The sequence below is a fragment of the Mauremys mutica genome, chromosome 17 (assembly GCF_020497125.1).
Source record: "Mauremys mutica isolate MM-2020 ecotype Southern chromosome 17, ASM2049712v1, whole genome shotgun sequence".
Classification (NCBI taxonomy): Eukaryota; Metazoa; Chordata; order Testudines; family Geoemydidae; genus Mauremys; species Mauremys mutica.
Genome location: NC_059088.1, coordinates 20,704,364 through 20,731,216, shown reverse-complemented (window position 1 = coordinate 20,731,216; position 26,853 = coordinate 20,704,364). Strand labels below are relative to the sequence as shown.

The 26,853-nt window shown below is 49.6% G+C and overlaps 1 protein-coding gene across 1 annotated transcript in view; it reads left to right on the top strand.

Moving 5' to 3' along the window:
• Positions 1 to 8,482: 8,482 nt before the first annotated feature.
• The window catches only part of F11R (F11 receptor), a 52,387-nt gene continuing 34,016 nt past the window's right edge, over positions 8,483 to 26,853 (top strand). Inside the window, exon 1 of the mRNA XM_044990856.1 lies at positions 8,483 to 8,629. Coding sequence (XP_044846791.1) covers positions 8,572 to 8,629 — 58 coding nt within the window. The 5' untranslated portion in view covers positions 8,483 to 8,571. The remainder of the gene's footprint in view (positions 8,630 to 26,853) is intronic.

The following is a 26,853-nucleotide window of genomic DNA, read 5'->3' as shown; positions in this document are numbered from 1 at the left end:
TGTTTGAGACGCTGCCACAGTCTAGCTCAGGGGTTCTCAATTGGGGTTGGGACCTTTCCGGTGGTCGTGAGGTTATTACACGGGGGATCAGGCTCCAGCTGTCAGGCTCCAGCCCAAACCCTGCTTTGCCTCCAGCATTTATAATGGTGTTAAATATATTTTTAAATGTTTTTACTTTACAAGGGGGGTCGCATTCAGAGGCTTGCCATGTGAAAGGGGGCAGCAGTACAAAGGCTTGAGAACCACTGGTCTAGCCAGTCCCACCAGGCAAGCATGGACGAGCCTGCTGAAGGGGAAGGACCTTGTGTAAGTGTGTGCAGGCATTTCCCCTGGCAATGTTTCCACACACACGTATCAGCTTTTCATCATTTTACTTGTATGAGATGAGGAAGAGGTACAACACCCAGAGAGAGTTGGCATCAACCTTTCCTTCTGCTGGGTTAGGGGAGGCAAGGGAGAGGTTGTTTATGTACACGGGGATGTCTCATGTAGCCTCCTGAGAGATCTCAATGAAACTTTCACGGAGGTACTTTGTGATCCTCTCCCACAGGTTTCTAGGGTAGCAGCCTTATTTCTTCCTCTGCAGTAGAACACTTTCCCATAGCACTCGGACATGAATTCAGCTGGCACCATTGCAGTAACAGGCTAGTGACACACAAACCCTGGCAGTTTTGAGACACCAGCAGCAACAGTGCTGTGCACCTTTGTTACCCTTGTGAGCGAGCTGGCAGCTAAGATCACCACTGCCTGTAGAAAACCATGCCAAGCTTTTGTGCAGAAATAGGGACCAAAATGATATTGTTTCATACAGCCAAAAATCTTACTGCCCTCTTCCTTTTCCCTGCAGCCCGGCCCCCGGCAGGCTGCACTCGCCATGGCAGGGACTGGAGCGAGGCACTCCAAAGCTAATCATCACAATCAGGGTCATGTCCTAGTACAACATTTTGTGGGAATAAGGGAGGGGAGTTTTGAAACTTGCACTTCCTGCCGTGATTTCAACAACCGTAGCAGAAAGAGAGCCTGAAGCACGGGCCTCGTGCAAGACCTGAGGCCTGAACGAAAATCAGCAAAGGTTACGCTATGGGCAAAAGTCAAGCCCCATCAAAAGCAGATTCTTGTCTGCAAATCAGTTACTGACAGCACAGAGGGAGGACACCTGTGCAACCGACAATCACTAGAATGGTACCGCTGTCTGTTTTATCTGTAGCTGCTGCTGTTGCAGCCTTGAGGGGTGTCTCCTCCACACCCGCAACAGGCTGTAGCCTGATGCAGAGGAGAAAAAAAGAGGACTAGGGAGAACATGCTGAGCTAGTGCTGCATCGGACCATGGTGGGAGCGGGATAGAAAGAACAGGAGAAAGAGGCATGAATCCCAGCAGGAGAGGCAGATGCACCAGGATAGAATGGGGCATCTCAGGGCAGCAAACACAAATGCTGTGGTCTCTAGCTGACTTAGTGCAGCAGTCACAGGTTCACCTCCCTTTGCAGTCCACGGAGAACTCCATGGTGGCAGCTCCCTGCACCTGCCCCCTCCCAACAATCCAGTTTTCACCAGGGCCACATCCCTACACCTGCTGCTCCACGCCAGCGCACAGAAAGGACAACCACAGTTTCACGTATGCCAGCCGTGCCTCATAGGTTTGTGTATCTGTAGCCAAAATGGACTTCAGTTGTGCCCTGAAATGGACAGAACTGTTTGCTGCCTTTCTAAATTTCAACTTCCCTTTGGTTAATGTATGTTAGGAGTTTGTATTGTACAGTAGAACCTCAGAGTTACAAACACCTCAGAGTTACAAACACAGAGGGAGGTTGGTTGTAACTGAAATATTTGTAAGTGAACAAAACGTCAGGGCACTATAACCTGCATTATGACGTGATCCCACCAGTCAGGGCTTGTTTCCTGGGCCCAGAAGTGGTGTTCCACCATTGCAGCTGTGCCATAAATGCCACCAACAACCTTGAAATGTTTTTCGCTATATCTCACCACAAACTGTCTTTGATGAAACTGTTTGGTTCTTCTTGCAGCTCCGATAGTACCGGAGGATTGTGTGTCCTGTATTTGCAATGTTCATGAGAATAGTGCGTAGCTGTGCAGGCTCCATGCTTCCCCCCAGAGAGGGCGGATACAAAACAGTGTGGGCTGGGTTTGTAGGATTTAAAAAAAAACACAACAATTATGAGATAAGGAGGGCATTATAGGATGGAGGAAGGTGCATGCTGGGAACTTGAACCCTAGTTCCCACAGATCCCTGGGTGAGTTATTTCTATGCAACAACAACTAGTGAAATCTTCCCAGAAGACATTGCACCAGATGGTGGCGCGTGGCCTACTGGGATACCTACCCATGGTGCACCATACTGTGCATGGACACAAGCACTATTGGTGAGTACGCTGAGCACCGACGGAAGCAGGCAAGTATGCGTATGCCTGAGTGATACACTAATGGCAACGGCTTTACAACAATGTAACTTGCATTGACCAAAGTTTGTAATGTAGACATGACCCTACAGAAAATGCCCAGTGTAGGCTGTGTCTACGCTAGCAGACAATGCCGGCCAAACTATGCTGGTATAGCCTCCGTAGTGTAGACACACTCCAAGGCCTTGTCTACGCTACACAGTTTTGTCGACGAGTCCGCTTTTGTCAACAAAACAGTGGAAATGAACATACTGAAATGCTCCTCCCGCCGATGTAACTCCTCTGCTATGCCGTCATCATAAACCCACCACAACGAGAGACAGAGCTTATGTTGGTGTAGTCAGGGTGATGCCTAAGGCCTGGTCTACACTTAAAAATTAAAATTTACCTAGCTATGTTGCTCAGGGCTTTGAAAAATGTCACCCCCTGACCACCGTAGTTAGACGTGTAGATGTGGCTAGGTCAATGAAAGAATACTTGTCTCTTGGAGAGATGGATTAACTACGTCGACGGAAAAACCCCTTCTGTCGACGGAGGAAGTGTCCTCACTACAGAAACACAGCTGTGGCGCTGTAGTGTGGACACAGCCTGCTACAGACCCTATGCCAACATAGCCCCCTAGTGTAGACGCAGCATATGTGGAGAGAAGGAGTGTAAGAACACCCCCTCCCCAAATGACATTGGCTGGGCCAACAGAAGCACGACTCTTCTGTCACATAGCTGTGGTTAAACTGGGGGTTTTGTGGACAGAGCTAGGTTGCTAAAGGGTATGTTTTTTCATACCCCTAACCAACATAGCTATGAGTGTAGGACTAAACCAAAGCTTTACACACCACATCATGGCTTTAACATTTTTCATTTGTGGGTCAGAGTGGAGGCTATGGCTTTGTCTACACTAGAAAATTATGTCGGTTAGGGATGTGAAAAATCCACACCCCTGACCAGCATTGTTAAGCCAACCTAAGTCTCCATGTAGACAGTGCTAGGTTGATAGAAGAATTTTTCCCTGCCTCTCAGGGAGGTGGATTCACTATCCTGACGAGAGAACCCCTCATGGCCCTGATCTTGGCTGGAAACTTCAGGTGCTAATGATAATGTGTGGTTTTGCCACATACTTTGAGTGATCTTGGGTAAATTAACTAATCTGTCTGTGCCTCCTATAAAATGGGGGTGATAGTAATAATTATTACCCCCTGGGAGAGTTGTGAAGATCAGAGATCCATGGATACAAGTCTCTATCGAAGGGGAAAGTATTCAGAATTTTTTTAACTTGTCTGTCTAGCCGTGACCATCAGAGGTCAGCATGCCCTCAAGGATGAATTTGCTGTACATCCATAATCCCCTTCGTTTTCAGTTTAAACTGATTTTTACTGAAAATTTCCCAGGTTTTACAAAAAGCATTATTCTTTTTTTCTCTGATTTTCACCCTACTTTTGTATCATTCAAATATATATAAAAAAACTTGTTTTATTAGGAAAATACAATATATTGCATGAGATACATGCATGACGCTAGTATATTGGTCTTTATGTATATGCAAAGCTGCCTCTTTAAGTAAGGCTATGTATTAGTCTAGAACAGGGATTCTCAAACTGGGGGTTGGGACCTCTCAAGGGGTCAGAAGGTTATTACATAGGGGGGGGGTGCGAGCTCCTAACCTCCACCCCAAACTCTGCTTTGCCTCCAGCATTTATAATGGTGTTAAATATATAAAGAAGTATTTTTAATGTATATGGAGGAGTCACACTCAGAGGCTTGCTGTGTGAAAGGTGTCACCAGTACAAAAGTTTGAGAACCACTGGTCTAGAAGATACATACAATAAACAAATAGGAATGCACGCAAGCTCTGAAGTGTGTGCGCATCTGAATGTACTGATGACTCTCACGCCCACCACGTACACATTTCTAAACCGTTATCTGCTCACAGCTTAAGATTTGACACACTAAAATGGGAAGAAAATGAAAATCTGTATCAGAATACATTTCAGAACACAAGGAAGTATTTGAAAGTTTTAAAAAAACAAAAACAGGAGAAAAGGATGAAGTTTAGTGAATGTGCTGCAAATTGTGTGGCCCAATTATTGAATGTATAGTAAAAACGGTGTTATCTGGCCCTGTACTAACTGGAAAGCTCTATAAACTGGCATTTCTAATGTTCATAGAAAGTCTGGTTTATGCTCTAGTTGATAAAGAGCCAGCAGGCTCCCTACCTTGCTCCGCACGGCTCCCTGGAAGCGGCCACCTGTCCCTGCTGCTCCTAGGCAGAGGCGTGGCTAGGTGGCTCTGCGCGCTGCCTCCGCCCGCAGGCACTGCCCCTGCAACTCCCATTGGCTGGGAACTGCAGCCAATGGGAGCTGCGGAGCCAGTGCTCAAGCTGGGGCTGGGGCAGCGTGCAGACCTGCTTGCCGCATGTCCACCTAGGAGCAGCAAGGACAGGTCACCGCTTGCAAGGAGCCACCCAAGGTGATCACCCCCGAGATCCGGCACCCCAAAACCCCTCCCACGCCCCTAGCCCCCTCCCGCACCCAAACTCCCTCCCAGAGCCCGCATCCTGCACCCCCTCCTGCACCACAACTCCCAGCTCTGCCCCCCCGCACCCAAACTCCCTCCCAGAGTCTGCATCCCACACCTCCCATACCCCAACCCCCAGCCCCACACTCCCCTTCTGCACCCAAACTCCCTCCCTCTTAGTTAACTGGAATTTTTCACTTACCGGCACCCCCCCATATCCCCAACATGCCGGATAAAAAAAGCTTTTACTGTAAATATTTATAGGCTAATAGTTCTAAGTCTACAACAGTAAACTCTCTATTAAAATTATAACTTTTATTTGGGGTAGAGATATATTATTTTCTTAAACTCAGAGGTGGCCTTGTGCTTTAGTTCTGCAGCAAACCACCTTGATTAATGGAATTCAAAGCATTAATCTACTGAATACTTTCACCCCCTGTCTCTTAGACCACCAAAATAAACTCCGATATTTAGCCATAAAAATTATTAGAAGTTTTTGCACTGAGCTTCACCTGTTGTTGTGGTAATAAACACTGATCAATTCCCAGGAAAAAATAAATAAAATAAAAACTGAAAACAAGGGGCCCTCAACCACCAGTGATAACAATGACCACAGTACCCCCGGGAGGTGAGCTCCACTGTTCCCCTCACTACAAGTAATATTGTAGCAATCACCACACCTTGTAGGGACGTACAGAGTAACAGGGAAGAAAAACAGTGTCTGATTTTTTGCAACCACCGACTCCCTCCACCTTTCTCTGAATCAGGCTGACTGGAGCTGGCTAATGGAAACCAATGGGCCCAGTCCTATTTAACATTCACAAATGATCTGGAAAAAGGGGTAAACAGTGAGGTGGCAAAATTTGCAGATGATACAAGGTAGTTAAGTCCCAGGCAGACTGCGAAGAGCTACAAAAGGATCTCACAAAACTGGGTGACTGGGCAACAAAATGGCAGATGACATTTAATGTTGATAAATGCAAAGTAATGCACATTGGAAAACATAATCCTAACTATACATATACAATGATGGAGTCTAAATTAGCTTTTACCACTCAAGAAAAAGATCTTGGAGTCATTGTGGATAGTTCTCTGAAATCGTCCACTCATGTGCAGTAGTAGTCAAAAAAGCAAACAGAATGTTGGGAATCAAGAGATAGATAGATAATAAGACAGGAAATATCATATTGCCTCTATATAAATCCATGGTACGCCCAGAGGTTGAATACTGCGTGCAGATGTGGTTGCCCCATCTAAAAAAAGATATATTGGAATCGGAAAAGGTTCAGAAAAGGGCCACAAAAATGATTAGGGGTACAGAACGTCTTCTGAATGAGGAGAGATTAATAAGAATAGGACTTTTCAGCTTGGAAAAGAGGCGACTAAGGGGGGATATGATAGAGGTCTATAAAATCATGAGTGGTATAGAGAAAGTAAATAAGGAAGTGTTATTTACTCCTCATAATACAACAAGAAGGGGCCACCAAATGAAATTAATAGGTGGCAAACAAACACAAGAAAGGTTTCAGAGTAGCAGCTGTGTTAGTCTGTATCCGCAAAAAGAACAGGAGTACTTGTGTCTTCAAGGTGCCACAAACACAAGAAAGTAGTTTTTCACGCAACGCACTGTCAACCTCTGGAACTCCTTGTCAGAGGGTGTTGTGAAGGCCAATACTATAACAGGGTTCAAAAGGGAGCTTGATAGATTCATGGAAGATAGGTCCATCAATGGCTATTAGCCAGGATGGGCAGGGATGGTGTCCCTAGCCTCTGTTTGCCAGAAGCTGGCATTGGGTGACAGGGCATGGATCACTTGATGATAACCTGTCTATTAATTGCCTTTGGGGCGCCTGCCATTGGCCACGGTCAGAGAACAGGATACTGGGCTTGATGGACCTTTGGTCTGACCCAGTATGTTCTTATGTTCTTAACCTGCCAATTTATTCCCCCACGCCTATAAAGTCTGCCCATAAATCTGTGACCTGATTGCAATGGTCTATATAGCATCTGTGCATATGATGTATTTCACATGTTACATTACATGATGATGGTTCAGCAGGATCAAAATGTTTCAAGGTTCCCGAATGGAATGTGTTCGGACTTTCCGTTCTGCAGATAACATTTCCCAAATGTCACAATTCTCCTGGGGGGAGGGAAATGCTGTTTCTCCTGCTCCCCTGGTGAAACTGTTGCTGCCACCTGGGAATTCAGTTTGCGCTGCCTGGCTCAGACCCGCTCATGGGGCCCCGAATGGAGACAGGGCAGAGCCTGAGGGGGAGGAGCCTCTCCCCAGCATCCAGCCTCATGCGGCCCTGTCACGCTAAGACCAGGCGGCAGGGCGGGGCGCTGGGCCACAAGGGGCAGGGAGTGGGGCTGGGCTTGGGAAGGAGGTAGGGTGATTTTATAGGGACAGTCCTGATTTTGGGGGCTTTTTCTTATATAGGTACCTATTACCTCCCACCCCCTGTCCCGATTTTTCACACTTGCTGTCTGGTCACCCTAGCAGGGGATACCATGGGGTGGGGAGTGAGCTGGGCCAGTGCTGGGCCACAGGGGTGGGGGAGGAGGGCTGGCTTGGGTGATGCAGGAGGGAGAGATGACCTGGCCAGACGGGCTCCTGGCCACAGGGGAGGTGTGTGTGGGGGGCTCAGCCTGGGTGCAGGGACTGGGGGGGGAACCTTGGGCCACAGGGAGGTGCAGGGATGGGGGTGAGCTGGGCCGTGGGCAGGAGGCTGATGGGTGCAGGGCAAGGGTGGGGGGTGAGCTGGGCTGGGGGTAGTGCGGGGGGGGGAGGTTTCTCCCAGCAGCCCCTCCGATTTGGGGGGGGGCTCAGTCCCTGGGTGCAGCCCCGCTCCCCTTAGCGCCGAGCGGGGGTCGCGTTCTTTGCAGGGCCGGCTCTACATGTTTTCACCGCCCCAAGCAGCGCGCCGAATTGCCGCAGCGGGGCCGTCCCTGTGCCCTAGGGCGGCAGGCGCGTTTCCGCGGCGGCAATTCGGCGGCAGCTTCTAGGTTTAGCTGAAGCCCCCGCGGACAGCCAAACCGAGACGCTGCTGCCGAATTGCCCCCGCCGCGGAAACGCGCCTGCCGCCCTAGGGCACAGGGACGGCCCCCGCCGCCCGCAGTGGCAATTCGGCGCTGCTGGGGGCAAAACACCAGGGCCGGCCGCCCCTTGCAGGCTGCCGCCCCAAGCACCAGCTTGGAGCGCTGGGGCCTGCAGCCAAGCCCTGGTTCTTTGGGACAGTCGAGCAGTCCGGCCTCCGTCACCATGGCAACCTGAGAGTCCTGGCGGGGGGAGGAGAGGACCTTGGGGCGGGGAGTAAGTTCACGGGGGCGAGGTTAAGGGCCCCGACCGGTAGCCAATCAGGGCGGAGCTGTAGGTGTGATAGCCAGTCAGGGCACAGGGTTGACTATATTATCGGCTGACGACACACCGTACCGGAATCCAATCAGCACTTGGGGGCGGGGTGCACGGGGCGGTGGGCGTGGGCGTGGGCCGGGATCCAATGGGGGCACAGAGGGCGGGGCCTCACCTGGCGAAAGGGCGGGGCCTCACCTGCGTGCGGTGGGCAGGGCCGGGTGGGGCTCAGTCAGACAGAAGCGGGCGTCGCCTCTCGGAGCTCCGTGGGCAGCTGGGTGCGCGGCGATGGCTGGGCCCGGGGCGTGGGGCCGGATCCACTTACTGCTCCTCAGCGTCAGCTCCTGTGAGTGCCGCGCCGGGGCGGGGGGCAGGAGGAGGCGAGGCGGGGGCAAGGGTAGGAGGGGGGCTGGGCGGGAAGACCGAGGGGGGAGGCTAGAGGAGGGGTTAGGGGTAGGGGCAGTGAGGCGGGCGGGCGGGCGGGCGGGGGGAGGGTAGAGGAGGGGGTAGGGGCAGTGAGGCGGGCGGGCGGGCGGGCGGGCGGGCGGGCGGGCGGAGGCTAGAGGAGGGGGTAGGGGCAGTGAGGTGAGCGAGGCGGGGGGGGAGGGTAGAGGAGGGGGTAGGGGCAGTGAGGCAGGCAGGCAGGCGGGCGGGCGGGGGGGGGGAGAGGAGGAGGGGGTGGGGGCAGTGAGGCGGGCGGGCGGGCGGAGGGGGAGGGTAGAGGAGGAGGGGGTGGGGGCAGTGAGGCAGGCGGGCGGGGGGGGGTAGAGCAGGAGGGGGTGGGGGCAGTGAGGCGGGCGGGCGGGGGGGGGGTAGAGGAGGAGGGGGTGGGGGCAGTGAGGCGGGCGGGCGCGGGGGGAGGCTAGAGGAGGGGGTGGGGGCAGTGAGGCGGGCGGGCGGGCGGGGGCAGTGAGGCTGGGGCAGGAGGTAGTTCAGGAGCTTCACTCTTCACCCCGCTGGGGGTGTCTGCATGGCCTGATCCTGGTGGTGGTGATACATGGGGCTCGCTGTCTGTGGGTGTCTCTCTCTCTGAGGTGTTGGGACCCCAGTACCCTGGGGCTGCCCAGGGCTCCTTTGCTCCCGGGTCTCGCTCCTTGCTTCGCAGATCGATCGTTTTGTTGCTGAGCCTCCTTTTTTCAGCGGAGTCCCCACTCTGCGTTGGCCCGTGTTGCCTTTGGGGTTTGAGGATTGTGTTAAACATTTGGTGCTTTGAGTTTAAACTTCTGTAAAGCCCTCGCCAGGGCCCTTCTGGGCAGATTAAAGGCCTGGGAGGGTGGAGGTGGATTTTAGGGATGCTTCATTCTGCATTTTCGCTTGGTCTGAATGGGAGGAAAAGTTTTTTTCCTTGTGAGTTAAACGCTGTTTGTAAAGGCTGTTGATTCCTTATCAGAAGCATGCAGAGGGGCCTGTGCAGCCATACTGATTGCAGGAGGCTCTGTTTTCACAGGGCTCACAGCTGGAGACCCAGTTAAAAGTCAAATCGTAGATGCTGCTAAACAAATCTCGTTTCCTGTATTAACAAGAACACCTCAAACTCAGGAAAATGGAAACACTCTAGAAATCCAGTTCGGTTTTCACTATTGAGGTTATTCACCTCTTGCACTTAAACAATGAAAATTAGTTGTATTTTTTGGGTAGCCTTTCTGTCATTGTTCCAGTGTTTTCATGCACTTCATGTGTTTGGATTGCAAATAGTGCTGGGAAAGCTTTGTTTATTTAAAGCTGTTGTTCCCTTTGTGCTGCTTTTATGATGTATAAGACCAGCCCGAATGTTGTAAAGTTACAGAAAGCAAATGAAACTTTACAGTTAGGCATATCAAGTCTTGTGGTCCTTGTGCTTGCTGGGGGATGAGAGAACTGGAGTCTTCTCAACCCAAAAGGGTGTCTGAATCTTCTAGAAAGAGCTATTCACTCAAATCCATCAGGATTTGTTTTAAATAGGTGTTAACTAATTTTGAAAGTTCTCAAGCTATTAGAGGTGGCACAGACAGCAAATTGGGGAGCTGTACCTCCCCCTCGGTGTGAGGCCCAGCCTCCAGCCAGGTCTGAAACTGGAGCTGGGCAGTGTGGGCCACTGGCTGCTTGCGGCTTGCAGGAGCTGCCTGGGTGTGGGGACCTGGCTCCAGGGCCAGCAGAGCCCCCAGGAGCAGTGATTGTGGGGGGCAGGGTCCAGGAACCTATGCCAGAGTGGGTCAGTCCAGGCTTCTGTGGAGAGCTCCAGCCCTGCACCTATCCTGAGCATCATGTCCCAGCTAGTGGGGACACAGGCTGGGGGATACTCTCAGGCCCTGCGCTTGGCCTTAATTCTCCAATGCTGCTGGAGCTGGATGCCCATCCAGCAGCCTCTGCTCTACCTTCAGAGCTGGGTGACCAGAGAATGGCAGCTGCTGGGGTGGGGGAGAGGGCTAAGGCAAATTGTGGGGTGGCTATAGGCCCTGCAAGGTGCCACCTCTTCCCCCCTCCCCCGAAGTGCTGCTCCTGGTCTAGGATGGAATTGGCAGAGAGGAATTCCAGCCAGGGATTGTAGATCATGTATTCAATGAGATTAGAGATAAAAGGGGGAGAGGGGATGGTATGGTAATGGAGGGAGAAGGGTAGGCATTTTTAAGATGGGAGAGACTCACTAAGGCAGGTTTGTATTGTGAGAGGAAACAGTGGGAGGAAGAGTAAAGGGAGGGAATGAGAGTGGGTGTGAGGCATGTGGGATGGAGTCAGTGAGGCAAGTGGAGTGGCTGGAGAAGGAAAGAAGATAAACTTCTGTCTGTGATCAGGGAGAAGGAGAGAGTTGTGAGGTGGAGGGGTAGATAAAGAAAAGGCAAGCAGATGGGAGAAGGAAGGTCATGTCAGGTTTGTTTTTTCCTGGGAAGAAATCGTTAAGATCCTATATCAAGAGAGAAGCAGAGATACAGGAGGAGAGGAAGGTTTAAGGAGTAAGTCAAAGGGTAGGGCTACACAGCTGGGGAAGAAAGTGTATTAATTCAGGTTCACTAATTCGGGGTTAAATAATAATGAAGGCCCAGTAACCTGGCTTTTAACTTGGGTTAGCAGTGCAAGTTCATCTTGCCCTATAGACTTTAACTCCAGATGCTAACACATGCTGTGTTTTCACTGCTATTTTATCCTGAGTTAGTTAACCGGAGTTAAGAATACACCTCTAGTTTGCAGTGTAGACATAACCAAAAGTGGTGAAAAGGCAGCTGGGATTGGAGGCATGGGATTCATTTAAGATGGAGTAGTAGAGTGGTTCATGTAGGAAGGTGGTAGAACAGGAGAGAATGAATTTGTAGTGCATGCAGTTAGCCTGTCATAGCGGTTTTGCCAGGAACATGCCACAATGCAAGAACAGGAGTGGAGGAAGCAGATGTTGGGGGTGAGCATTGGGGGTGGGGGAGGAGAAGTGGGCTGGGAGGACCTTCAGATGGGAGGGGGTGAAAAAGTCAAGGGTGGATAAGTGAAGAATGGAGGGAATTGACAACCATTCCAGAGGAGAGGGATGAGAGAGACATCACCAAGTTAATGAACTGGATGGAAGTAATGGAAAACAGCCGTTTCCTTTCAATAGCTCTGGTTGATGTCAAAATCCGGTTAATTCTCTAGTGAGTGTGTTCAGTAAAAGCTGTAATCTCTCTCACAAAAAACAAGCAAAAATACAAAACCCATTATTAAAACACAAATCAATTTAGGCCTTTTTTTGTGCATATATTTTCCCCTTTTGCAGGTCACTTAAACATAAACCCTGCCCATTTTCATTGACTTTCTAAAAATCAATGGACATTAGTGATTTTTAGTTTTTGAAACTTTTTAAAGGAAAACCAACCATTTGTGCTTGTTTAATTTCTGGGTCAAAGCTGACCTGCCAGCATCCTTTTTAAGGTAGCCTCTCTTTCCATTAAAAAAAATCTTGCTTTTCAGTCTTATGTAAATTTGACTTTGAATGCATGTGTAGCTCCTGCAATTAGGGTTGGGCTTTTGACCCCTCCCCTTTCTTTTACTTCCAGGTGGTATTCTTAATGAAGTCAGACAAATTGACCACTTCTGTGTTCCAAAACCTCCCAGTTCCTTTTAACCATCCATTTTGATTAAATCATGGGGGTTTGCTGTTTGGTTGGCACGTGATGCTGGTTTAATGACATTCTTATGATGTATGAGCACTGGTTCCTCCTCTGCATTAATTACATGCTAGTGATAATGGGTGGTTAAACCTGCGTGTCTGCTTTTCCCATCAAGCTTTCTCCCATGTTTGCCCTTTACTTGTGAGGAGAAATCCTCATCAAAATTTGCAGTCACCGCCTTATGTCTTTTAAATCCATCCTTAGTCTATCTTTGTGAAACCTGTTTATCACTACCATGTGATGATCGCTAGACTAGTGATCACTCTTACAACTTACCTAACATCCCTTCTTCCTCCCTCCTGTCTGTTCCCAAGTCAAATCTTTTGACTTAGACTGAGTGTGTTCTGGGTAAGGGACTGTCTGATTTGTTTAAACGATGAGTCCGGTGGCACCTTAAAGACTAACAGATTTGTTTGTACCTTGCCTAGGACAATGAGGCCCTAATTCCTGATAGCGGTGCTTATAACAAATGGGGACTGCAGAAGGCTCCAGTCTGTCCCCACAAAGAATCAATACTAATATAAAGTTGTCTTCAAATTAAGATGTTTCTTTAAGTGGGTTAAAAAGCACTTAAAGTAATTTTTCCTGTTTTCCTATAAAATGTATTTACAGTTTTAATCCCTTTAAAACATTACTAATAAGGGCAATATGCTTGACTGTTAGTGGTAGAGGTATCAAAAGGGGTTGTCTCAATAGTGAAGACAGAGGGCAGGAGTTTCAAAAGGATGCAAGAACCTCTGTAGAAACTAGTGGTCTAGTAGACTAAACAAGTCTTGATGGGCTCCTGTTAGGACCGAGATCTTGCCTTTTGCTCCCTGCGCCTTTAAAATCCCCAGTGGGAGAGTGCCTCTTTCATAAACTTACTTGCCACAGGCTTCTGGTGTGATCTTGGCAAATCACTTAATCTACCCTGATCCTCATTTTACGGATGGTGAACTGAGGCAAATACTTATGTGCCTTCATAGCAGTGTGAGGTTAAAATCCATTGGTGGTTGTGAGGAGCTCAGAGAGAACTACCTAGATCTGCTTTTGCTCTGAGATGTTGGTGTTCCCAGGTGTGGATTAGTGAAAAAATCTTTTTATAGTAAATCATCCATTAAAAACCTTTGTAGCTCAGATTGGAGAAATGAGCACCATACCACCGATGTGTCTGAGAGGCAATCCTAAATCCCAGTTAGTTTTTGGAAACGGTAAACTCAGTTATCACACTTGCACCCTGGTGCAACTGAGCTGGTAATGATCTATGAATGGATTTTAACCTGCTGCTGAAGGCGGCCTGAGGGGTGGTGCAGACACAGGTTGGTGTTGGAAAAGAGGTGATCAGTCCCAGGGGCTGTTCCTGTGGGATTTTCCTTTTTCAGTGTAAGGGGAGTGAGAGATGCGGACATGGCAAAGCAAATTGAGTCCCCTGTTGCAGTGCTGACAGCTCTTAAATTTCATCATTCAAGATGACCTGAGCCCCCTTGAGGTCCATCAGTAGGTCCATTTCAGCTGAATGTTCTTAGTAACTGTTGATGTTAATTTTGGATCCAGCATGGTGATGTCAAGCAATTTGGGACCTGCATGGCAGAGGAGCAATGTTCCTTTTTGTAAGGAGGTGTTGACAATTAGCTTGTTGAAAGGAACCCCTTTCAAAGCTCTAGGAACTAGAAGATACCATTAGTGATTAGACCATTGTTCACTCTAGTCCTGTGGCCAATACCCAGTCCAGGGGGCTCAGTTTGTAGGCTGGTGAACGCATGATGATATGTTTGGGGGACAGGTGTTCAAGGGCTTTGAGTTGACAATCTGGTCACCCAAATAAGGGTTTGGCAGGGAGTTGAAGAGTGTGTGGTCTTGTCTACAGTAGCCGCCTTTGCGAAATCTACCTGGGGGCAGGGCCAGATTAACCTTTTGTGGGGCCCCCCATGGAGGCAATTGAGCATGGCATGGGCCAGGTAGGTCAGTCCCCAGAGCAAGGGGCCAGCCAGGGGCAATGGGGGCATGCCATGGTGGGGGTGGCCCTGCTCCCCCTAGCCCAATGTGAGGGCACTATTTACAAACCAGGAGTTGCCAGACGCACAGTGGCCTGCTGGCCCTGTGCTTCCAGCATGCCCCATCCTGTTGGGGGCAGGCCCACGCTGTGCCACACAGCTCCCGCACCCACAACACCCCCATAACTCCCTTTGCCCCGTGCCCCCCAGACCTCTGCCACAAATACACAGCATGCTGCACAAACCCATCCCTGCCCAGCGCCCCACCACAACTGCCCAGCACCCCACACAGAACTCCCACTCCCTAGTGCCCCAACACTCACGCCTAGCCTGACCCACTCCCCCATGTCCTGCCTCCTGGCCACACTCACAGGCCCTGTTGGGAGGAAACTGTATGAGCCAGCAGCGCAGCCAGGGCTGGCCCTAGGGCGGGAATTGCTTCGCTCTGGCCCGGCCCTTTGGGAGTGACGCAATCAGCCTGGCCAGGGCTTACCCCAGCCCTGTGAGCAGGTTCCAGGGGATCTGCCAAGCATGGCTGGCATTAGACTCACTAGGCCCTGGGGCTGAAAGCTGAAGCCCCTGCCATGCAGGACTGCAGCCGGGGGTCCTGAGCTCCAGCATCTGTGGCTGAAGCCAAAGCCAGAGCAACTTAGCTTCTCACTGCCCCTTGTGGTGTGGGGTTCTGGGCAGTTGCCCTGCTTCCTATCCCTTAGTGTTGGCCCTGGCTTTTATATGGAGAGCAACTGTTGTAGTACAAGTGAGCCGTGGAGTTTTTATAGCATGGGGGGGGGCATGGCCCAGAAAGAAAAAGGTTGAGAACCGCTGAACTAGACCTGTACTGAGGAGAGAGAGAGAGAACTAACTGTTTAAAAGCACCAGTGCCCTACCTATGCTGATGCTGCTCTGATGTTTCTAATGGCATCGGTTCAGCAAACCAGGGTCTCAGCTGGTCTATCAGAACTTAAATTTTCTGAAGATGGTTTTGCAGCCAGTGGTAAGGTGTGTGTGTGTGTGTGTGTGTATGGGGAGGAGGGGGGGGATCTGTTGAAGCTATGACAATGGGGCAGATATTTTCCCCACCTGTCCCGCACCAACCAAATGGTCACTACCAACATCAGCAGGATGCTGTGATATTTGTTGCACTATCCAGGAAGCCCTGGCTGTATTTGTCTCCTCTTATCAGTATTTTCCTTCCTGCCCTCCTGAGGACAGAACTTTGCATTATCACCTACCTTGTCGTCTTTACAATAAATATGGCTTAGCACTCAACCCTGTAAGCTGGTCCTTCCAGACCCCCCCCATCTGTGGCTCTTCTCTGAGCACCCTGCAATTTGAAAATGTAAGTTACTATGGAGAGGCCTCCTGTGTGAAGGGCTTCTTGCCCCAGTAGAGCAAAGAACAGCCTGGCTTGTTTACTCAGGTTCCCAAATGACTCTCTCTCATCTGCCAAACAAATTCAGAAACCATTCAAGCTGCTTTGCAACTCCTGAGCTATTCTGAGTTCTGCCTATTGCTGTCTAGAGGAGGTATCACCCCGTGCTACTTTTCAGCCGGGTCTGGATATTGTAATGATCATTGGCATTTCGTTAGAATGCAGCAGAGTCAGGCACTCCCTGGCCCTGCTTGACTTGTGCTCTGGCCACTCCCCTCCCCCCTACTCTGACCCTATGCTGTGGCTGTTCCCCACCCTTGCTTAGGAGTTCTCCGTATGCGTGACCCATGCCAGCATAGACAGTAGCAGGGTGGCTTCCCCCAGAGCAGTGGGTGCCTGGGCTGCACTAGTGGTGAGTGTGGGGCCAATGACTCACTCCCCAGCTCTAATAGCTGCTGCTCCTGCTGAAGGCTGTCTGCAGACGCAAGCAGAAGTTGCAGCGTTGCTTACGCTTGGGTCATATTTTCTGGCTCTTCTCAGGTACTAATTGCATCACGTGGCTGGCTGCCAGAGCCCATGGCATGTAACTTCGGGGTGTGTGCCTCAATTCCTTCTCTCGTGAATAGAAACCACAGGAACTGTCTTGCAGGTGGAGTGCACTGTGGGCTGTGACAGATTCAGCAAACATGGCACTGCTCTGAGGGGAGAGGTGGGGTAGAGGCGACCCCTGACGAATCAGCCAGCCATAGCCAGATAAGGTGTCCTGCTCGCTGCTGGCGCTTGCCGTGCGGGTGGATGGGTTTTGGGTGGGTGCGGAAGGAGGCTCTAAACTTCTTGGAAGTGCCTGACGTGTCCGTTTTGAAGAGTGTCAGTTACTGCTCCATCGCTATGGTTGGGAGAGGGTCTGAGCTCCTCTCATTCCAGGCTCTGTTAGCTGTAGGAGGAAGGCAGCGCAGTATCAGGGCCCTTTTGGGAAGTTTAGTTTGCAGCTGTGAGGGTTAGAAACCTAATTCTAACAAGTAGCTTCTGCAGACATGACTGGACTGACCCTTCCCATAGTAGGGATGATGCCTACTCATTGTAGGTGAGAGCATTTTTCTAAAGTGGACACATTGGCAAATGGGGAAGGACCCGTTCTGTTAGCTTGGGACACGTGAGAGGCTATCATCTGCTCTGCTTTGGCCAGGTCTAGGCATAGAAGGCTTTGCCAGTGTAGCTATGTCGGTGTACTCTGCTGGCAAAGCGCACCTTGTGTTCATACAGCTTATATTGGCACAACTGTGCTTTTGCTGGCATAGCTGCTTCCAGCCTCCCGGAGTGAAATAAGCTGTACCGGTAAAGGGCACTTTTACCAGTATAGCTGCTTTTGCTGTCCCACCTCTGTTGGTCACAAATCACACCTATTCATGTCCCTGCCCGACAGCTTGTTGTGTAGATCTGGCCTGGGTCTGGTACATGGTTCCAGGACATGACTCTGAAAAGGGAGGAAAAAGCTGCTTAGTGCATCTCACTAGTTATGCAACACTGTTCAGCTACATGGGAGGGGAGAACAGGAGAGCTTCCTTAAGCTTCAGGGGAGCAACTTGAGTCTGCTTGAATAGTTGAGAAGTCCTTGTCACCCAGCAAGAGACCTGTAGCTCCCAGGACAATTCAGGGTTTGGCTCTGAATCAATCTCAGCTCTGTTCATTCATGTTCTGCTTTTATTTTATTTTCAGCATCATGCTACTTACTGTTTAGGGTGCAGCTAGTAGTGCAGAGCTCTTCACTGGCTACTAGAAAACACTTCATTCAGCCAATACTTCCATACTGCTCCCAGCCTCTGTTATATTTATATACAACTGGTAGGTATTAATGACGTACAAAACCCCTGTTGGTGTAGCAACTAGGTACTATTTACAAAAGCATAAATTAAGCCAACCTATCAAGTGTATTGGCAGCTTCCTTCCTAGGAATGAAAGAGTGGCCCAAATGCCAAACCAAATAAATGCATCTTCACTTGTGCCCTGAAGGATGCCACGCTCTGGCCAGTTGCCATGGGCCATGTGTTTGGAAAGAGATCTGCCTCCTCTTCTGGGAAGAACAGTCCCAGAAACTGACAGCAAAAGTGCTGAGGAAGGAGCATGATCTGAGTCCCAGTAGGTTCCCCAGTAAGGTCATGGAGTGTAACCATCATCTTGGAAATGAACAAGAAGCTGATGGAGAGATTTGAACAGAGAAGTTACATGCTCACAGCCACGTGACAGGCATTGATGACTAGCTGGTGATTGCACTTCTGGAAAGGTATTGAGAAGCTGGTGGCTATTCAATCCCATATGCAGGGTAACATCCCTGCCGTGCTGGGCAGGAGTTAGCTCAATACCCTTCTACTTAACCCTGGTGGGACTACTTAACTCTTGATTGAACCAGTGCAAACCCCAGTGTAGATGCGCTAATTTTAGTTTGAGTGGCTTGTATCCATTTAGCTGAAGGTGATTCCTTCCTAACTTCAGCTAAATTGAATCAAAGCATTCTTAAACCAGAATAAGTGTCTACATGAGGTTTTGCACTGGTTTAATTACATCTGTCTGTAAACCAGTGCGGCATCTCATACAGGCAAGCCCTTAGTCTGGAGCTGAGCTGAAGACCCATAGCTGAAGCAGCAATGATATGGGATTTTAAAATGCCTTTTTGCTAATACATACCAGACATCTATTTCATGTGGACAGGGTGAGCATGGAGTAAGGGCTGTTCGGGGTACCTTAACGTTTTGCAACACAGAAATTAAGCACTGTTTAAAAACAGAACTTCCTGGCTTTTAAATCTGCATCAGCGGCACCTTGGCCAGCTTTTCCTTCCTAGAGTTGCTGCTGTTTTTACAGATTGAGGGCTCTGCACTGCTGCATTCAACACACTGTCCTTATGCAGAACACACAAGGCAAAAAGACTGTCTAGTTCAGGGGTTCTCAAATTGGGGGTTAGGACCTCTCAAGGGGTTGCTAGGTTATTACATGGGGGATCACGAGCTGTCAGCCTTCACCCCAACCCCCACTTTGCCCCAGCATTTATAATGGTGCTAAATGTGTTTCTTTTAATTTATAATGGGGGGAGGGTCACCAGTACCAAAGTTTGAAAACCACTGGTCTAGTTGTCCCTTCCCTGCCCACAAAGAGCTGCAGGGAGCAGTGACATTTAGTAAGCTGCTTATCCCAGCATCTCGGGTTAATATGTAGCTGCCCCTTACCTCACTAGGCCAAAGTTAAATTGTCCCTCTGAGGCCTTTAAACGTGCTTCATCATCAGGCTCTGGAGAATGAAGTAGAGCTGTTGCGACCCAGAATTTGACAACCCAGTTTTAATAGGGTCACCAGGGCCCATGTTAGATGCTGAAACCTGAGCCCTGCCACCTGGGCTGAAGCCAGAACCCAAGGGCTCAGCCTACAGCCCTGCTGCCCAGGAACGAAGCCCTTGGGGGGCCATGGGGCTCGGGCTACTGTTTCAGCCTTGCATGGGGCTGTGTTTTTGTTAGGAAGGGCTTGTGGTGCAGGGAAGTTGAGAATCCCTGAGCTAGAGCAAAGGACGGATGGGCCCTGTCTACACTAATGTAAAAACATTTTGAAACATTTTCCACTGCTGGTAGTGGCACTGGGAGTTTTAATGTAGACGGGTTGCTGAGGCTTTTAATACCATGTTGGTTAGACCTGTTCTGAGTGGATTTGTTCTCAGTGTTAGCAATGAGAAGCAATCTGGTATTAAAAAAAAAAATCCCCAATTTTGACAGGGCCCCAGGGCAAGCAGAGCAGCTGCTGCTGAGCAGAGCGAAACTGAGGACTCTAGTGGGCAGAGGTAGCTTGGCTGTATCTTGAAATCCTGGTTGTTGGCAGAAGGTAGGAGTGGGAATGGATTAGTGTTTGATTAGTGACCCTTTCCCCAGTGCAGTGATGCTACCCATAAAGGTCCTGGGGGGTGGGGGATTTCCTGCAGAAGGGGAGGAGGGTTTGTAAATTTCCTCTGGTTACTGATCAAGGGAGCCTAGGTTATTAGGTATTTTTTGGGCTACTAAATTCCCTTAAACTCATGAAAGTCCTGGGCTCTGATTGAAAACTGAAGGCTGTCTTTGAAAGGGTTAATCATTCCAGGTGGGCACCTCTCACTCTGGCACCTTTCACTCACCTTCAGTAATGAAGGGATCTTCTGCTGAGTTTCAGTTGTTTTGTGTGTTGGACAAAAACCAGCCAGTGTTAGCCAGGGTAGTAACCCACCTCCAGCCACCTGGATAAGCAATAGACAGAGTGGCTGCCATGTTCTGTTATCAGGTCCATGAATTAATGATGTGGGTGTCGGCTGCTGCGTTCAGGGATTGGACCAGGGGCCTGCAGAGCGAAAGACACAAGGCTGCTGTAACAGATGACGGGTAACCATAGGATTGGGCACAGATGGGACCTGTGACACTCCCTAGTAGGCTATGTGAGCACAGGAGCCTTGGACACCTGAATTCCAGTTCTGACTCTGACAGACTCCTTGAGCTGACCCTGTTCTGTAGCATTGGGGTATTTATTACCTCCCAGCAGTTCGTCTGGGGTTGGCTGTGTGGGGATTAGATTCCCCTACTCAGAAACTGCCAGGAGATGTAGCTTTAAGGAATAAGGGTTTTATTTACAGTGATATACTGAATATATTGCACAAGAGGTGAGGATAGCAAACAGGTGGCCAGGTTACAAGAGACTTTATTTTGAGGGATTTTTTTTTAAATTAAATGACTTTAAGAAGGGCAAACAAACTTCTTTTCAATTGGATGGGGAAAGCAGTGTTTGTGGCTCCCATCAGCAGGCTCATTGTCCAAATGCCTAGAAGGGAGATTCAGATAAAACACAATTTGAAACCATTAGTGTGCACACTTGGCTGTGATCTTAAACAAAACCCTCACCGATTAGGCCTGGTCTACACTAGTCTGTTTTGGAATTAGCTGAGTTAATTCGAAAAAAAAAAAAGATTCCGTCCACATGACCAAACGGGCTTTTTCGATTTTAAAGGGCTCTTTAAATCGATTTCTGTCCTCCACCTCGGCAAGTGGAGTAGCACTTAAATCAAGATCACAATCCCTGGTTAAAGGTATTGTGGACGCAATTCAACATTATTGGCCTCCGGGAGCTATCCCAGAACGCTCACTTGTGACCACTCTGGATGACGCTCTCAACTCCAATGCACTAGCTGGGTGGGCAGGAAAAGCCCCAGGAACTTCTGAATTTCATTTCCTGTTTGGTCATCGTCAGCACAGTCCACCATCACAGGCGACCATGCAGAGTCCACCATCACAGGCGACCATGCAGAGTCCACCATCACAAGAGATCACACAGTCCCGGATTCGCAGACGAGCTCCAGGATGGCCCATACGGGAGGTACTGCATCTCATCGCATGTTGGGGAGACGAGTCTGTTATTGCAGGAATACGTTCCAAAAAAGGAATGCAAATACGTACACTGAAGTCTCCAGGGCCATGATGGAAAGAGGCTACTCCAGGGACACAGAGCAGTGTCGTACAAAAATCAAGGAGCTCAGGCAAGCATACCAAAAAGCCAGGGAGGCAAACAGGCGCTCTGGGTCACAGCCCCATACGTTCTGCTTCTACTGTGAGCTCCATGGAATTATGGGTGGTGGTGCCATCACTACCCCACCACTGTCTGTGGACACCTGCAAGGGGGGAGTTTCACGGAGCGAGGAGGAAGTCATTGGAGGACGACGACGACAGTGCACAGGCGGCAAGTGGGAAATCCATTTCCCCCCCCCTAGCCAGGAACTATGCTTAACGCTGGAGCCAATAGCCTCCCCCCACTCCCAGTGTGGGCTTCTGGACCATGACCCTGGAGAAGGTACTTCTGGTGAGTGAGAGCCTGATCGGAGCTGGGTGGGAGGGAAACCCAGCTGCCCTGGGCTGTTCACCTATAGTTCACCCTGCTCAGAGCTGCATTGGAGCCGGGGGGAGGGGAGTGGGAATGTTGGGTGAAGTGATCATCCCAGAGAGCCTGCAGGCCCTCCTTTATGGCAAACCCACCAGGCATTGCTTGCTGTGGGAAAAGGGTCCCAGCAGTTTGAAAACATTGAAATGAATGTAGAAGAGGCAGAACCCTGCATGCCCCTAGGCTGCCTGCAAGCTGAATTCTGTTGCTGGGCTGTGTGTGATGGCTTCCTCATACCAAAGTGTCCCCTTTGTTCTCTGAAATGTATATTTTAAAATACTACCCTCCCTCTTTCTCCTCCCACAAGTGCAAATGTTTCAACGGCCCCTATCTACTCGGTCCCAGAGGCTGGTCCAGATTAGAAGGTGGAAGAAACGAACTCGGGAAGACATGTTTGCTGAGCTCATGCAGTCCTCACGCTTTCAGCTGGGCCCTATCAGTGTGGGGAGGCAAACAATTGCGGAGTCCCGCAAAGCATTACAGGAACACAGAGGAGGGAGGCGTGTGATGAGAGCAGACAGGACGCTATGGTCAAGCTCATGGGGGAGCAAACTGACATGCTCTGCTGTATGGTGGATCTAATGCAAGAAAGGCAGCAAGACCACAGACTGCTGCTGCAGCCCCTGTATAACCGCCCTCCCTCCTCCCCAAATTGCATAGCCTCCTCACCCAGACTCCCAGGAACATGAGGTGGGAGGCTACGGGGACCCGCACACTCAACCCCAGAGGCTCACCCATGCTTCAGAAAGCTGGCACTTGCAAACTTTTGATTTGCTTTCTTGACTTGTCCTTCTCTCCTCCTCTACTCCCCTAACCCAGTCCCCTCCTCCCCCAGTCTGCCTTCGGATTTCGCTCAATGTGTTGTGCAACAAATAAAGAACAGTTTTAAAACAATTTAGACTTTATTTCCTTTCATATATATATATAAAATGGGGCAGGTAATTTCAAGAGAAACAAACACAACTGTCACACCGTACCCTGGCCAGTCATGAAACTGGCTTTCAAAGCTGCTCTGATGCACAGCATGCCCTGCCGTGCTCTAATTGCCCTGTTGTCTGGCTGTGTGAAATCGGCTGCCAGGTGAGTTGCTTCAACCTCCCACCTGCCATAAATGTTCCACCCCCCCCTTTACTCTCAGAAATTGTGGAGCACACAACAAGCAGCAGTTACAATTGGAATATTGTAACTAACCGAGTCAGTAAACTGCACCACTGCGCTTTCTAATGTCCAAAAGCACATTCTACCACCATTCTGCACTTGCTCAGCCTGTAGTTGAACTGCTCCTTACTACTGTCCAGGGTGCCTGTGTACGGCTTCATGAGCCATGGCATTAAGGGGTAGGCTGGGTCCCTGAGGATAAGTATAGGCATTTCAACATCCCCAACAGTAATGTTCTAGTCTGGGAAGTAAATCCCTTCCTGCAGCTGTGCAAACAGACCAGAGTTCCTGAAGATGTGAGCATCATGCACCTTTCCCAGACATCCCATGTTGATGTCGGTGAAATGTCCCTTGTGATCCACCACTGCTTGCAGCACCATGGAAAAGTACCCCTTGTGGTTTACATACTGGTTGCCCTGGTGTGCCGGGGCTAAGATTGGGATATGCGTTCCGTCTGTTGCCCCGCCGCAGTTAGGGAACCCCAGCATATTAAAGCCATCCAGAATGGTCTGCACATTTCCCAAAGTCACTACCCTTGATAGCAGCTGGTCAATGATTGCATTGGCTACTTGCAGCACAACAGCCCCCACAGTAGATTTGCCCACTCCAAACTGATTCCTGACGGATGGGTAGCTGTCGGGCATTGCAAGCTTCCACAGTGCTATGGCCACTCGCTTCTCAACTGTGAGGGCTACTCTCATTCTGGTGTCTTTGTGCTTCAGGGCAGGGGACAGCAACTCACAAAGTTCCATGAATGTGGCCCTATGCGTATGAAAGTTTTGCAGCCACTGGGAATCATTGCAGACCTGCAACACTATGTGGTCCCACCAGTCTGTGCTTGTTCCCCGGGCCCAGAATCGGTGTTCCGTGGTATGAACCAGGCCCAGTGCCACCATGATCTCCCAATTGCCACAGGCCGTGGTTCTAGGAACATCTGTGTCCATGTCCTCCTCATTATAGTAATTGCGTTGTCATCGCTTCCTTGCCTGGTTTTGCAGGTACTGCACATAGTGCTGGATAATGCACAAGGTATTTACAATAGTCAAAACTGCAGCGGAGATCTGAGTGGGCTCCATGCTTGCCACGCTATGGCACCTGCCTGGGTAATCCTGGAAAAAGGGCACGAAACAAGCTGTTCGGTTCAAGATGGCTGATAAAACGGGTAAATGGTTGTCTTCTGTAGCTTTCATGGAATCAGGAAGCTCGTTAAAGCCACAAGAGCAGAGTTTGTGGCAGAAGCTGTGTGGATCTGTTCACGATGGCCGAAAAACCACAGGGACTTGTTGCCTTCTGTAGCTTCCACGGGAGCCCAGGACAGACAACATGGAAGAAGCGGCAGAAGGCTGAAAAACGGCAGGAAATGGTTAGATGAAAGAGTAAATAGAAAGACAAGAGGACATGTGAGGTGGGTTCATAGTACCAGGAGACAGGCGGTGCACTGTGCTGCACCATTTGGTGGTATAGTGTCTGCTGTAGCTTTCACGGAGGGAGGAGCAAGTGACAGCGCACGCCCAGAAACGTCTGCGAGAATGTTTTTGCCCCATCATGCACTGGGAGCTTAACCCACAATTCCAATGGGTGGTGGGGACTGCGGGAGCTGTGGGATAGCTTCCCACAGTGCACCGCTCCGACATTCGATGCTAGCCTCAGTACTGTGGATCCACTCTGCCGAATTCACGCGCTTTAGTGGGGACACAACACCAAATGTATAAAATGGCTTCAGAAAATTTGAATAAAACAAGTTCAAATTAATTTCGTACTGTAGACATACCCTTAGAGCAATAGGCAGTGGGAGTGGGTGGGGGGGAGGGTTGTGATACAAGAGAACAAAGGAGAAAAACAGGACAGAAGAGGTTTTACCCCAAAACGTAGGTGTTTCTTGCAGTGGTCATCCATGCTGTGTTCTGATGGAAAACCTGGTCCCCGGGCGAGACTGCAGGCTCTGTAAGGAACTTTCTCTGTTTGTGGAGACTCTTTCAACACTTCAGTCACTTGCATAATGGCACATGGCTTCCTGATTTGAAGTTGACTTACCTGCAGTTGGGGCGGGGTGGGGGGAGAGTAGCTTGCAGATTTGCTCAACACATTCTTCCGAATGCTCATCCCCCTGCGTTTGGAGATGTACCCATGCCTCCAGGGGCACAGGGAGGGAGAAGAGGAATGGGGACAGAACCTAAGGGGTGTGGGAAAGGAGACAACACACTGGAGACCAAAAATAGAAGGGGAAAAATCTGATCTTCACTTACATGTGGTAAACTAGATGGGTTTTGGGGGTGGTAGCTGGGAAGAAATGTGGGATAAACATGGTGGGGGTGGGAGCTGGGGGCTAGGCAATTGACAGGTAATATGGAACCTTTCACTTCGATGTGTTCAGAACAAAAGCAATTAAAAGCCTGCAAGTGACTATAACAATGGCCTTTCAGCTAGGTTCTATTGCAAGCACCTGAACAAAGCACTAGTTCTAGTTGCATGGGAACTCCATCCCCCACATGGGGTCTAAAGGCCCAAGCATGACATTATCAGAGAGAGAGCTCAGTGGTTTGAGCGTTGGCCTGCTAAACCCACGGTTGTAAATTCAATCCTTGAGGGGGGTCACGTAGGGATCTGGGGCAAAATCAGTACTTGGTCTTGCTAGTGAAGGCAGGGGGCTGGACTCAATGACCTTTTGGGTTCTCTTCCAGTTCTAGGAGATAGTTAATCTCCATATATTAGAATAAGCTCTCATTGGGTGAAGCTGTCCTGAGGGCAAGACACTGTTACCTGGCAACTTCTAAAACCAGCTGGTACTTCGTAACGTGTTCATGGCATCTGCGTTGGAACACCACACCCATACCCCAGATCTGTATCAACTGTAAATGCCCTTTGGTGACTTATGGCGAAATGATTTTGGTGCCCTGGCCCAGTTTCTAAAGGACAAGTATCCCCCTCAGGAAAATCCAGCACGTCAAGCGGTGAAAGTTGTAACCCTTAATGGAAGACCCGGTAGAGAGACAATTGACCATGAAACCTGAACTTCTCTCTCGTTCTCCCAGATGAGGGGGAGGCCCTATTGGTCGGATAGTGGAGGAGGTCATGCACTGTCACTGCCCTTCCTCGCTGGGAATGCCAGCCCAGTATAGCTGCCATCTTTTAGAGTTATTTACACATTACATTTCCACTCCTTAGCTGAAGTCCACCTCACACCCCTTACCTTTGGTGTCTGGCCTGTCCTCCCGCTACTCTTCTATTTGAGTGCCTCCTTGAGAGACAGCCAGTTCCCTCCCATCCTAGGATCTTCGGGGGGTCACAGATAACTGCTTTCCATTTGGGGGCTGCCTAGGATAGGGGTTCTCAAACTGGGGGGGGGTCGTGCGAGCTGTCAGCCTCCACCCCAAACCCCGTTTTGCCTCCAGCATTTATAATGGTTTTAAATATATAAAAATGTTTTTTAATTTATAGGGGGTGTCGCACTCAGAGGCTTGCTATTTGAAAGGGTTCACCAGTACAATACTTTGAGAACCACTGGCCTAGGAGATTCTCTGCCCCTGACGAGCTTACAAGGAATCGTTTAGGATGGCCAAAACCAGGGGTGCCCACCCTTCTGTTCAACCTGCAAGTTCAATGTATTCATAAATGATCTGGGAAAACAGGTACACTGTGAAGTGGCAAAGTTTGCAAACAATACTAAATTACTCCAGATAGTTAAGTCCAAAGCTGACTGCCAAGAGTTACAAAAGGCTCTCACTAAAGTGGGTGACTGGGCAAAAAAATGGCAGATGAAATTCAGTTGATAAAGGCAAAGTAATGGGTGCTGGAAAACCATAATCTTATTTATGAACACAAAATGATGGGGTGTAAATTAGCTATTATCTCTCAAAAAAGCGCTCTTGAAGTCATTGTGGCTAATTCTCTGAAAACATCTGCTCAGTGTGCAGTGGCCATCAAAAAAGGTAACAGTGTTAGGAACTATTAGGAAAGGGACAGATGGTAATACAGAAAATATAATGCCGCTATATAAATTTGTGGTATGCCCCCACCTCGAA